The sequence below is a fragment of the Danio rerio genome, chromosome 17, assembly GCF_049306965.1.
Source record: "Danio rerio strain Tuebingen ecotype United States chromosome 17, GRCz12tu, whole genome shotgun sequence".
NCBI lineage: Eukaryota > Metazoa > Chordata > Actinopteri > Cypriniformes > Danionidae > Danio > Danio rerio.
Genome location: NC_133192.1, coordinates 25,706,430 through 25,719,030, shown reverse-complemented (window position 1 = coordinate 25,719,030; position 12,601 = coordinate 25,706,430). Strand labels below are relative to the sequence as shown.

Genomic DNA, 12,601 nt, shown 5'->3' with positions numbered 1-12,601 from the left:
TATTATTATTAATTTTATTATTATTATCTTTTTAATATTTCTATTGTAAGAATTTATATTGTATTTTTGGAATTGTTTATTAGCTAGAATATATTAAATTGATCAAAATTGAGAGTAAAGACTTCTATGTAAGCACTGTTTCCTCACAGCAAGAATGTCGCTGGTTTGAGTCCCGCCCGACTGGGTCAGTTGGCGTTTCTGTGTGGCGTTTGCATGTTCTCCGGGTGCTCCTGCTTTGCCCACAGTCCAAAGACATGCACTATAGGTGAATTGAATAAACAAAATTGGCCATATTTATGCACGTGAATGAGTATGTATGGATGTTTCTTAGTATTGGGTTGCAGCTGGAAGGGCATTCGCTGTGCAAAACATATGCTGGATAAGTTAGTGGTTCATTCCGTTGTGGTGACCCCTAATGAATAAAGGGACTAAGCCGAAGGAAAATGAATGAATGTATGACTTCTATGTAGTTACTAACTGTCAATTCATTAAAACAGCTTAAATATTTTGCATAAAACACTGTATTATGCATGACAACTGTTTTCATCATTGATGATAATGTTAATTGTTTCTTCAAGCACCAAAAACATATTAGAATGATTTCTGAAAGACCATATAACACTAAAAACAGGAGTAATATGTGCTGAAAATGCAGTTTTGCACTAATTTTAAAATACATTTAAACAGAAGAACTTTCACTATTTTTTATAAAATAAATACAGCCTAGCTTAGCAGGAGAGACATATTTAAAAAAAATTCTTACAAACCGAAACATTTGATAAGTGTATGAATTTCATCAGTTCGTGGCTGACTATTGACCTCCATGACTTTGACTTTGCTTGTTTAATGCACTACTGTGCATTACAGGAGGAATAGAGGATGTACTATCTGGATTTTCTAACATCACCATTTTCCCTATTTTATAAATCTGGTCACAGTTGTGCAGTCTTTGGCTAGCCAAGCAGTGGGGTAGGGGTCAGAGGGTGGGGTCAAGTCCATCTCCTCCTCTACAGAGGAAACCAAGGTGATCGCTCCTCTCTTTATCCTCCATCCCATTCATTCTCTGGCTTTCCAAAGCAACTTGTCTGAAAAATTCATAATATAGTATAAGAAAAAAAAAATCTTTATTCGTTTTCTTTTTGAAAGCATTAACCTCATTTTAATGGGCCGGAGACCAAGTGTGCAGAGATCACAATTTGGATGGGTCTGATTATGGACTAAACACAATACATAAATACATCAGGCTCTTAACACCCTCCGCACCCGAACATTATCGCATTACTGGAGCGCTTTGTTGCAACGGCAGCCTGAGTATGAAAGCAATCTCTCCTGCGGTGTGGCTGGCTCCAGCAGCATGGCTCTGATAAGGAGAGACCGTACGTTCCCCCCTCCAGACCCTGCCCTCCCTCCCGACAACACCCCCGCCCATCACACCCCCCCATCCCAGCCCGGCCGGCCCCATCCACTGCCTGCTCCACTGGACTAAGCTTTGAGCCTAATCCTCCAGAAAGAGGGTCTGATTATTGCTGACCAGCAAGCACAGGCAAGATGGGGAATCAAGTTTTGGGGGAGGGCAGTAAGAGACACAGAGAGATGAATGTTATTTTCCCACAGTCTGTGTTGCTTGGCTTTGTTTTTGTTTGTTTATTAATCTTATATGAATCATTTGCATGGTAGATGATACTTGGCACTAGCAGAATATGAAGGTCAAGGTTAAATGATGAACAATTTTATTTTGTTGTTGCAGGCAGACTGTGGTGCATTTCTACTCCTCCCTATTGTGCACAGATAGAGTTGTTGACATAAAAAAGAGACTCCATGTTTGCTCTCTTGATAAGGCCTTTCAAAATGAAGTATATGGAAATGACTGCTATTATGTTGCATGAATAGGCGCTGTCTCTATAAGAGCCATGTCGTATTTTCATGCCATTTATTCATACTATGGGCTGCATTAATGGTCGGCTTTAAAACCTCAGCCCAGAACTGCTGAAATAGCGCATGATGAGCAGCCGCAGATATGAGATATGAGAGTTTAATGCGGAGACAGTGGTGTGATGTAGGAGAGAATATCCTCTCAATACTGCACTATTATTGCAGTCCCATAAACAGATAGTGGAATTAACGCCCCTTCAAAGGAACTAGTTTTGAATACCTCAATTATTATGTCCACGTTGAGGCTAGACTGTCTGATTAAAGCAGTTTGTGCATCAGCCAAAATGCAGGTGTGTCTCAATCAGGTGCGGCTCATTTTAATGAAATTTGCTAGTCAGACTTAGTCAGCAGCAAAACACTTGCCTATGCTTCATCACAAACCTGTAATTTTGTGGTTTGGATTTATGTTTGTCATTTGATTTCATAATTTGAGTTTCATTTTATAGCCATTTGATGGAGTTTTAAAATACCTCAAATTTATGTTCATTGTACTGTAAAGTTAATATACAAAGCTGTCAGGTATGATTGGGTGGGAAATGTTTGATTGTTTTGATTAATGTTTTTATGGCTTTTACTTATTAAATGTTTATTCTCTGTCTTTAGCACTCCTATGTACGGCATTTTGTTCAACTTTGGTTGTTTTTAAATGTACTTTATAAATAGATAGTGTATTGTATTTGTCATTTGTGTGTTTTTGTCTTAAACTGTTATAGCAGCTTATCTGCTACTTTAAAAAGCTTTATAGAATTCCGAAACCATCATTATTAGTCAGTTGTTCCAAACCTATATGATATCCTTTTTTTTCTGTTGAACATAAAATAATATATTTTAAAGAATGCCATAGCCATTGGGCCCTATTATACACTCAGCGTAATAAGGCACAATACGTGTTTGGCACCACTTTGTGGGTTCATGGGTGTTCTGTTCTAGAAAGGAGGTGTGTTAAGGTGCATTGTTGGCACATTGCTTTTTTGCGGAACTAAAAAAGACTGTGCAATTGACCAGCTGAAAGCAGGTCTAAAGTCCAGCGCAGCGCACGTTAGTTGTGCACCTTAAACGCATACACATTGCTTAATGCACACAGGATGTACAGCAATACGCAAATATCTTTAAGTATGAAAAAGAATTAAGTGATTAAAATATTAGAAAAAAAGTTTTTTACATAAATTTAAAAAACATGCATTTTTCATCTCGAAGGGCTTTTTTTTTAGTTTATTCATGACAATTTGTTTTTGTATAATATTATTGCTATTATATTATACATATTGGGTAATGCACAGGTAGTGCTGTCGACTCACAGCAAGAAGGTCGCTGGTTCGGCGTTCCTGTGTGGAGTTTGCATGTTCTCCCCACGTTCGTGTGGGTTTCCTCTGGGTGCTCCGGTTTCCCCCACAGTCTAAAGACATGCAGCATAGGTGAATTGATAGGCTAAATTGTCCGTAGTCTATGAGTGTGAATGAGTGTGTATGGATGTTTCCCAGAGATGGGCTGCAGTTGGAAGGGCATCCACTGCATAAAACATATGCTGGATAAGTTGGCGGTTAATTCCGCTGTGGCAACCCTAGATTAATAAAGGGACTAAGCCGAAACGAAAATAATTAATATACTGTATGGATATTTATATTTGCTTGAATAAAAACAAGTTTAGATTTGTCCAAACGACGCATTTTGGACCATATGGGGCATAAGAACAGGACGTGTTTGGATATAACTCAGTTTTTTGACCACACTTTGTTATTATTGTTCATTTATGCGTTTGCATGAAATAATAACTGAATTTGTTAATTTTTTAAAACAAATCTTTGCGCTTCACAAACAAGACTATGTTTGTAAGACAATGTCCTCAGTGGAGTGCATACAACACCGCTTCCTTATCCACGTAAATAAAGGAGTAAAGTAAAAGTAAAGTGAAAGTAAAGAGGCCGATCAGAGGAGGCTCTTTATCCTCGTGCAGATGGTCTGTTAAACTGTTTTCTCACTCGTGAAGCGTTTAGTTTTTCAAAGTGCGCCATGTAAATAGCAAATGCACTATGGCATGACACAACTGACTCTTAAAGGAAATGTGTGATGGGACTGATTGGTTTATTGCACGTAATGAACAAAAAAACACAACCATAACTCAGTAGGAGAATAAGCACAACCCTGTTAGTCCATGCGCTGCTGTGCAAACCATATTTTTTTATCCTTAAATAGCAAAAGTGGATTCGGACATGCCCTTAATGCTTTATCGCCATGCGCTTTAGACTCTGTGCCTAGATTGTTAAAATACGGCCCATTGACTTCACCAGTAGAAAAAACAACGTTTCCAACATTCTTAAAATGTCTTCTTTCTTGTTAAACTGAAGGTTTGGAACAAAGGGAGGGTGAGCAAATAATGGCGGAACTTAAATTTTTGGATCAACCGTTCAAACCAAATCTGTTTCTGTTAGATTATAAATATCGTTGATATTGTATACAATATAGATCTGGTTAAAGTTTTAATTAATGGTCCTGTACACAACAACTATTTCAGCATGATTTTTGTCTCGCAGAATGGAAGAGAGGCTTCAAGGAATGTGTGTAAAACTCAAATCCTTTTAATTTGTCCAGCCAAAAAACTGGCCATCACACAAAAATCAGCTTTCATAGACCAACTAGGAAGTCCTGCTTTTTTGTTATATACTCGACTACAAGCTTCTGATTTCATTACAAGCAATGGGAGCAATTTAGTATGGGAACCAGTTCTTTCAACAATTTCTTGTTAGCTTGTTTATTATCTTTTCATTAAGAACTATTATTCACATGCAGAATTTATGCATTATCCTGCATTTGATTCTAGTTTAGTCCTGCTGCCACATTATCAGTATTACAGTTACTAGAACAAATAAAGCTGGTTTACAATAGTAAAACCATCTAGAGATCTTATTAGCAGTTGCACAAATATCCTACCCACAAAAGCAGCTATTTCAAATAAATTGAATACAAAACCCAACAAAATATAAATCCCACCCCTTCAATGCTGGAGAGCTTGGGCCACATTAATAAAGCAGCATGCAGTTGTAATGAGTTATGCAGAGGAGTTTGGCTTATGTTTTATAGATGTTTAGTGGTCCAATTACTTTATGGTTGTTGTTCATCTTCAGGTTTCAGTGGCAGACTTACCTGGTGGAGGGCGGCGTGTGGAGCGTCACTTGGGGCTGAACCGGACGCAGGACGTGGCCGTGTGCTGGTGGCCGCTCTGTAACGAGGAGGTTAGGCCTTGGTCTCCCATCCCTAGTGCAGCAGACAGAGCCAACCTGGTGCTGCTCGCCTGCTCCGACACCCCTGGGCTCACGGTAAGCAGACACTCACGTTCCTTCAGGGTTGGCCTTTCCGAATGAATATTTTTTGGGAGATAAAATTAAATGATGCGAGAACAAGATTTTGGAGCTTCTTGAAGGTCAGATAGCAATCAGGGTGTGACCTCCTAAATAATATAAATACTTTTAATAATGCCCTCGCAATGCTCCACTGCTCAAGGTTTTTTGGAAACATTCTCAATCCTTTTTTGCCCCAGTCTCTGTTTTATCTTTCCTTTTTCTATTTTGTCATGCTTTACCAGTCACCATTGTGTTTCTTTTTGAGCTCCTGTAACACATAGACTGTTCACTTGAAACTTTTTCTTTTTGTGAACCGCCAACCTTTGACCTCTCACTCTATTTCTGGGTTTTCTGCCACTCAAACTTTGTAGTATGTATTCTGCTACACAGACATCAAAAATGAATGTGCCATTTAGTGCACAAATGTTTATCTTGTATAGTATTTTGTATAGTATTTTTATCTTGTATATTAATTTGTAATAATGTTGTACTTGCATTATACCACTTAGCATGTCCACTCAGTCTCAGTGAATATGGGTTATATATTTAGATGCATTTGAACAAAGAAGAATTATTAAACAGATATATTTATAAAAATAATATTTTAGTCACTGAACATCTTATAAAGATAATCTAAATTCATGCTATATATATATATATATATATATATATATATATATATATATATATATATATATATATATATATATATATACACACACACACACACACACACACACACACACACACACATACATACATATATACACAAATATTTTATTTTTTATTTAATTTAGCATTTTTTACTATCTTTTTTTGTTTCGTATTTTTCCCAAACATGTTTCAGCACGGTGGCTTAGCGGTAGTTGGTGGTTCATTCCACTGTGGCAACCCCTGATAAATAAGGGACTAAACCAAAGGAATTTTTCCCTAACATAAATTTGGCCTACTAATTTTTGGACCATTATTATAAGTTTTTTTTTTTGTTTGATTAGATTCAGATTTTGATTCAGTACTGACCAACCTAATGCATACACACAAATATAATACTGTAGAGCATCAGATAAAATATAAAATACTACAAAACAATAATTTAACTGAGAGATTTGTTAGGGTCATACTCGTATATAACGAACACTGTAGATGCAGATGTGGAAGAAATGAAGGACCCACTTGGAAATTCTCGTTTTATCTGGGTTTACAGGATTTATTAAGTATGAGCTTGAGTAAAATGTTTCATTTGATTCATTCTATACAAGTGTGATAATAACTTTTCATCCCAATTTTAAATCCAAGCATTGTCATTTAGAGCACTTTTTGATTTCCTAACTGTTAAAAGCTAAAAACATTGCATTGTATAAAAAATAAAACGTAAATGCATGGCCTTCATTTTATCCTTTACTAATATATATATATATATATATGGGTGTCACGGTGGCGCAGTGGGTAGGGTGGATGTTTCCCAGCGATGGGAAAGGGAAGCTGGAAGGGTATCCGCTGCGTAAAACATATGCTGGATAAGTTGCCGGTTTATTCCACGGTGGCGACCCCAGATTAATAAAGGCACTAAGCCAAAAAGAAAATGAATATGTATATAAAAAAAACAAGAACAAACAATGGCTGGTACTGTAGACATACAAAGGACATTATTAAGGAAAACGACAAAAAAAAAAAAAAAAACACCACAGTCACAAAACACACAATCAAAACTGGAGAGGGTTTATAACTTAGTCTCTCTATTTAATAAGTAATATCATGTCGTAAATACAATTCTGGAATGAGGTGATACAGGTGATTTCCAATTGTTAAGCACTAGTCTTTTAGCCACCACCATGCCTTGTAATGCCTTGGCACTTCTTCATCTCTGCATCTCTACTGTACATTCCTCCTTTTTCCTTTCTCTCAGTGCTGTTGAATGATGAATGGCGACGATTCAAAAATGCTTAAGCTCCCAATGCTGCACTCTGCTTTTAAACATATGCAAAATCTTCACTCGTAGAGCAGGGTATGAGAGAGACGAGCAAACGGAGCTGCGTTTCCAATTGCAAATGCACCAAATGAAAACAAACAAGGGTTGGAAAAATGCTAAATAAAAAAATAAAAGGGGGGCAGCGTGGAACATCGCTGGATTGCTCTGGTTGAAATTGAACGGGGGATTTATCCTGGGCCTTCACCTATTTATTTCCCTCTCTCTCTCTCTGTCTGCCCCCCCTCTCTCCCTCTCTCATTTTTCTACGGTTAAAAAACATTAAAGTGTCTCTCGCCTTCATCGTTTCTAATTAAAGTGTTTGTTGTCATTTTCAGATCCGTAGTGTGAAATCAAGCTAGCAGTTTATGTAAGACGCGAGCGGTGAATCAAACGGTTCGCTCGGCGCACAGACACACACTTCAATCAATTCTGCCTCATATATATGTTCCCTTTGTTAAGTTTGCTATCTGCATGCTAAACCCATTTTCTGCTTAGTCTTCAGCATTTAAAAAGTGCGCTTTCTTTCCCTATGTGGTCTTAATTCTTACCCCTTGCAGATAAGCACTGCCAAGAGACACACCGGGAAAAACACTTGTGCACACACACTTATTTATGCAAACGTTTAACATTTTTAATCAATTCCCCTGTTCCTGGAATGTAATGATTTTAATAAAAAGAATTTTTATATATACAGTTATTTTGCATGTTGAGTTGGTTGTTGTTATGTTTTCTGAAAGCTTTTGATGTCTTTTTTTTTTTTTTTTTGGTAGTTGTTTTGCATATTGGGGTGGTTGTTGTTATCCAAACACATTCAATGTTGAATATCCTGTTATCTCTCTCAGAACACTTCTCTTTCTTTCATTTGCATGTGTACAAGCTATCCATACTTTATTTGCAAATTGCAACATTTCTTGTTTTCAATCAAACATGCACCATTTTTTTCACCCAATGTGGATTAATAGATGAAAAGTTTATAGTTTTATAGTATGTAAGGGTGCGCAATATATCATTTCAGCATCGATATCGGAGTGTGCATCCCAATAGTCACATTGCGTAGATCTGCAATGGTGAGATAACAATGCAGTGTAATGTTTACCTTTACATACAGTATACAAAACAACTGTTTATTTCACTTTTATCTTTGCTTTTTTGCATTTATCTATGCTTGTAATTAGTTTTTTGCATTTCATGCATGATTCACTACCCCTACAGTATCATCCCAATTAACCTAAATTAATACATTTGTTAACACTTTAAAGACCAGTTCACTATATCCTAGTTGCTAGGTTATTGAGATATTGTCGGCTTATTAGTAGGGCCAGACAGAATATGCAGATATTGTTTGCTATTTCTGCTGAGAATTTAGTAAAAAATCTGCTTTATGTGGAATGATTTTTGGGAGTATCATAACTAAAAACTTAATATATATATATATATATATATATATATATATATATATATATATATATATATATATATATATATATATATATATAACACCTTTTATTTAGAGTTTAAATGCAACTCTAATTAGAACCACTTATTTGGTAAACAAAGCAAGTCTCTCAAATACTATGTCTACTACAAGACAGAAAATATTAATTTACAAACTGTATTTTAAATAGATCATATAAACATTTTCATATCAGCCAATATTCATTCATTCATTTTCTTGTCAGCTTAGTCTTTTTATTACTCCGGGGTCGCCACAGCGGAATGAACCGCCAACTTATCAAGCAAGTTTTTACGCAGCGAATGCCCTTCCAGCCGCAACCCATCCTTGGAAAACATCCACACACACATTCAGACTATGGACAATTTAGCCTACCCAATTCACCTGTACATCATGTCTTTGGACTGCGGGGGAAACCGGAGCACCCGGAGGAAATCCAAGTGAACGCAGGGAGAACATGCAAACTCCACACAGAAGCGCCAACTGAGCCGAGGCTCGAACCAGCAACCCAGCGACCTTCTTGCTGTGAGGCGACAGCACTACCTACTGCGCCACTGCTTTGCCCTATCAGCCAATAATATTACTGAAATTAATTAAAAAAAAAAACTTAATTAATATAAATTCATGCACATTTACACAATTAAATAAATCAACTCAATGATGGGCTAAAAATCTGCGGATTTCTGCGCGTGCAGATTCTGTGTGTTCCTACTTATTAGTAATTATAAAGAACATATTATGTATAATCTTATTCTACATCCTTAACTGTACCCAATACCTAAACTACATTAATAAATAATAATAAGAAGAGTCAATGAATTGAAATGAGGCTCACATTTATTAAAAATAGATTTGTTTTCAGAACATTTTATGGCTGCAGATGGACTTGCCCAAATTGTCACTTTATATTAAAGATCTTTTTTATGATGAAAATTAAATAAAATTCTAAATTATGTCAGAATTTTTAGTTTATTACTATTCTGAAATTAGATTTAATACTTAAACTTCTTTGAATATTTATTTAGTCCTTCGAGACATATTTATTTATTCTTAATATTAAATAAGTAGTAAAACAATATTATTGTTACAGCTGGAGTCAGACTTATTACCTGAATTATAAGCCCCCCTGGTTATTTGTTTCACAAATTTCTGTTTAACAGAGATAAGACTTTTTTTTAACACATTTTCTACATAATAGCTTTAATAACTCATCTCTAAAAAGTGATTTATTTTATTTTTGCCATGATGACAGTAAATAATATTTTACTATATATATTTCAAGACACTTTTATACGACTTGAAGTGACATTCAAAAGCTTAACTAGGTTAATTAGATTAACTAGGCTGGATAGGGTAATTAGGCAAGTTATTGTATAACGATGGTTTGTTCTGTAGAAAAAAATAACTTAAAGGGGCTAATAATTTTGACCTTTAAAATGTTTTTGAAAAATTAAAAACTGCTTTGATTCTAGACTTTTTTTTTCAACTTTCAGACTAAAATTCTGACTTCAACTGTATATATATTTGTTATAATTATTTTTCTGGGGCTTTCACCTTTATTGGATTGGGCAGTAAAGAGAATTGACAGGAAAGTGTGGAGAGCAGAGAGAGGGGAATGATCGGCATAGGTTCTCGAGACGGGAATCGAACTCGGGTTGTCGTGAGCACTGGAGTGCATGTGTCAATGGACTTTTCACTACGCCATTGGCTCTGACATTGTTAAATATTTTTACAATATAATAAAACTTTTCTCAAATTTTGTGTATTTTGATACATTTATATGCTGCATTATTTTTTTCTTGTGATGGCACAGCTAAATTTTAAACAATCAATACGTAAGTTTACATAACCTTTAGGATCACATTCTATGCTGATTTGCTTAAGTTTATCGTAGAAACATTTTCTTCTTTTTTGTGAATATAAACATAAAAGTATAGCATTTATGTTAAATAGAAATGTTTTGAAAGAATGTTTTTACTACTATTATTAATTGATTTTTAAAATAAAAATATCGATTTTTTTAACAAGGGAATCATACTAACTGCAGAATTTTGAAGGATAGCAGGATATATATATATATATATACACACACACGCACACACAAACACATTTTTGAGACATGCAGCCTCTATTTGACCTTTTTAGTGAGCCATTTATCCTTCTGCTGAATTTATCACCTCATTTTTTGAATGTATTTCTTATTCAGTGACCCTCTGCCAGTGTTGATTTGATTCTAGAAGGCTCATGTGGAATGGTTTCAATCTCTGTCGTTTTTCTACACATGGCTGCTGTTATGATTCCAGACCATGTTATATATGAAGAGAAAGGGTCCGAGTGGAATGTGATTTCCAGGGTTAAATTCTTGGGCATGTGCAGGTGCAGTAGAGCGAATGCTTCTGTGTTGATTTCATGCCACAGCGGCCTGACAAGCATCTGAGTAGTACACACACACACACACACACACACACATATACACACACCAGAAGAGCGGAGACTCAGCAACAAGAACTTTCATAGATTGCCTTCATCATCATCTCTCTTTCTCTCTCACTGTCCCGCTCTCTCCCTCTCTCTCGCTCTCTCTCACTGTTTGCTCTCTGAGCTGGAAAATTGGCTCAAAGAGCTCTACTGCTGTGAACAAGGCCTGCTGCTCAGCTGGACCTCTTTGGGTTTATCTTTCAAGCTGCAAAAGAAAGTCCGGAGAAGAGAAGAAAAGAAAAGAATAGTTTTGACCAGTGACTGAAACCAATAACTAACAGAGACTCACTTACCACTGTTCTCTCTCACTGTCTTTCTCGCTCTCCTTTGCGCTCCCCCCATCCCAACCTCCCCAACTCACCAAGATGCCGTTTGTCTTTGTGAAATTGAATCTGTCATTGTTTCAGCAGCAGCTGTGGGATTTGTGATGTTTGTGTGTGTGTGTGTGTGTGTGTGTGTGAATGCAGGTCTTAAGAAGGATCACTCTGTGAAGATGTTAAAACCTTTGTAGCGGGTGGGAGAAAGACACTCGAAATGTCCCCCAGTGCTGAGGCAAACACACTGCCTCTCAAAACCAGCCCTCCTTTATTTCTTCACCTTTTTGTTTTTGTTTAGTGTTACCGTGGCAAAGAGCTTAGCGCTTTCTCTCTATGGCTATCCGTTACTACTAAACCGGATAAACAAGTGTGAGGATTGTGCACTTTCCCTCTAGTTCCTGATGGCACATTTAATCTGTGATTTTGAACACACACGACAAAGCACAACAGCGTTATAGTGTGTACTATTAGCCTGTAGCGCTACCTAGCATGGCATTAGCAAAGAATTAACCTCGTGAGGTCACCAGCTCTCACCTTAAAATGGCCCAGAAAGGTGTTCAACCAAGCCCTCGATAGATTTTTACTAGCTTAATGCTAGCGGGGTCAGCATTATCGTAGTATTAGCCAAAGCAGTTGGGGCAGTTGGTCTGTAGCTAGCGTGGTCAGTGGGGTGTTGGTTCTGAGCCCAGGCCCAGCTGTGGACAGGCCCAGAGTGGGGGCCTCAGTGGCTGGGGCAGGTGTGTCTCAGCGGGGCCTGGCTCTGTGGAGATCTGGCACTGTTCCGGATCTCCCCTCTGTGCTGTCAGCAACTCCTCTCCCGCCTCTCACTAAACCCCTCTCACCCCCTAGGGTGCAGCGGGAGTCGGCCCAGGGGGGATTACAGCTAAAAAAAAGACAAAAAAACTCATCCCCTGCTTTCACAGAAACCATCGGCAACCCGCTTAACTCAGTCTCCTACGTTGGCGCACACGCCATGCTTCTGTGCCAGCCCATCTCTCTCAGTCTCTCTCCTACCCCACCATCTGCACCACAAACACACATACTACAGGTAAACCCGAACTTCCTGCATGCTGCTGTCTGATAGGACACTTTTTAAGCTGTTTGTGTGCACATT

General features: G+C 37.3%; 1 protein-coding gene across 11 annotated transcripts in view; it reads left to right on the top strand.

The window, feature by feature from the left end:
* The window catches only part of wdpcp (WD repeat containing planar cell polarity effector), a 131,330-nt gene that overhangs the window by 83,461 nt on the left and 35,268 nt on the right, over window positions 1–12,601 (top strand). For all 11 annotated transcript variants that reach the window (XM_073928533.1, XM_068214588.2, XM_073928535.1 and 8 more), the window contains one exon: window positions 5,055–5,246. In XM_073928533.1, the coding sequence (XP_073784634.1) occupies window positions 5,055–5,246 (192 nt within the window). The remainder of the gene's footprint in view (window positions 1–5,054; window positions 5,247–12,601) is intronic.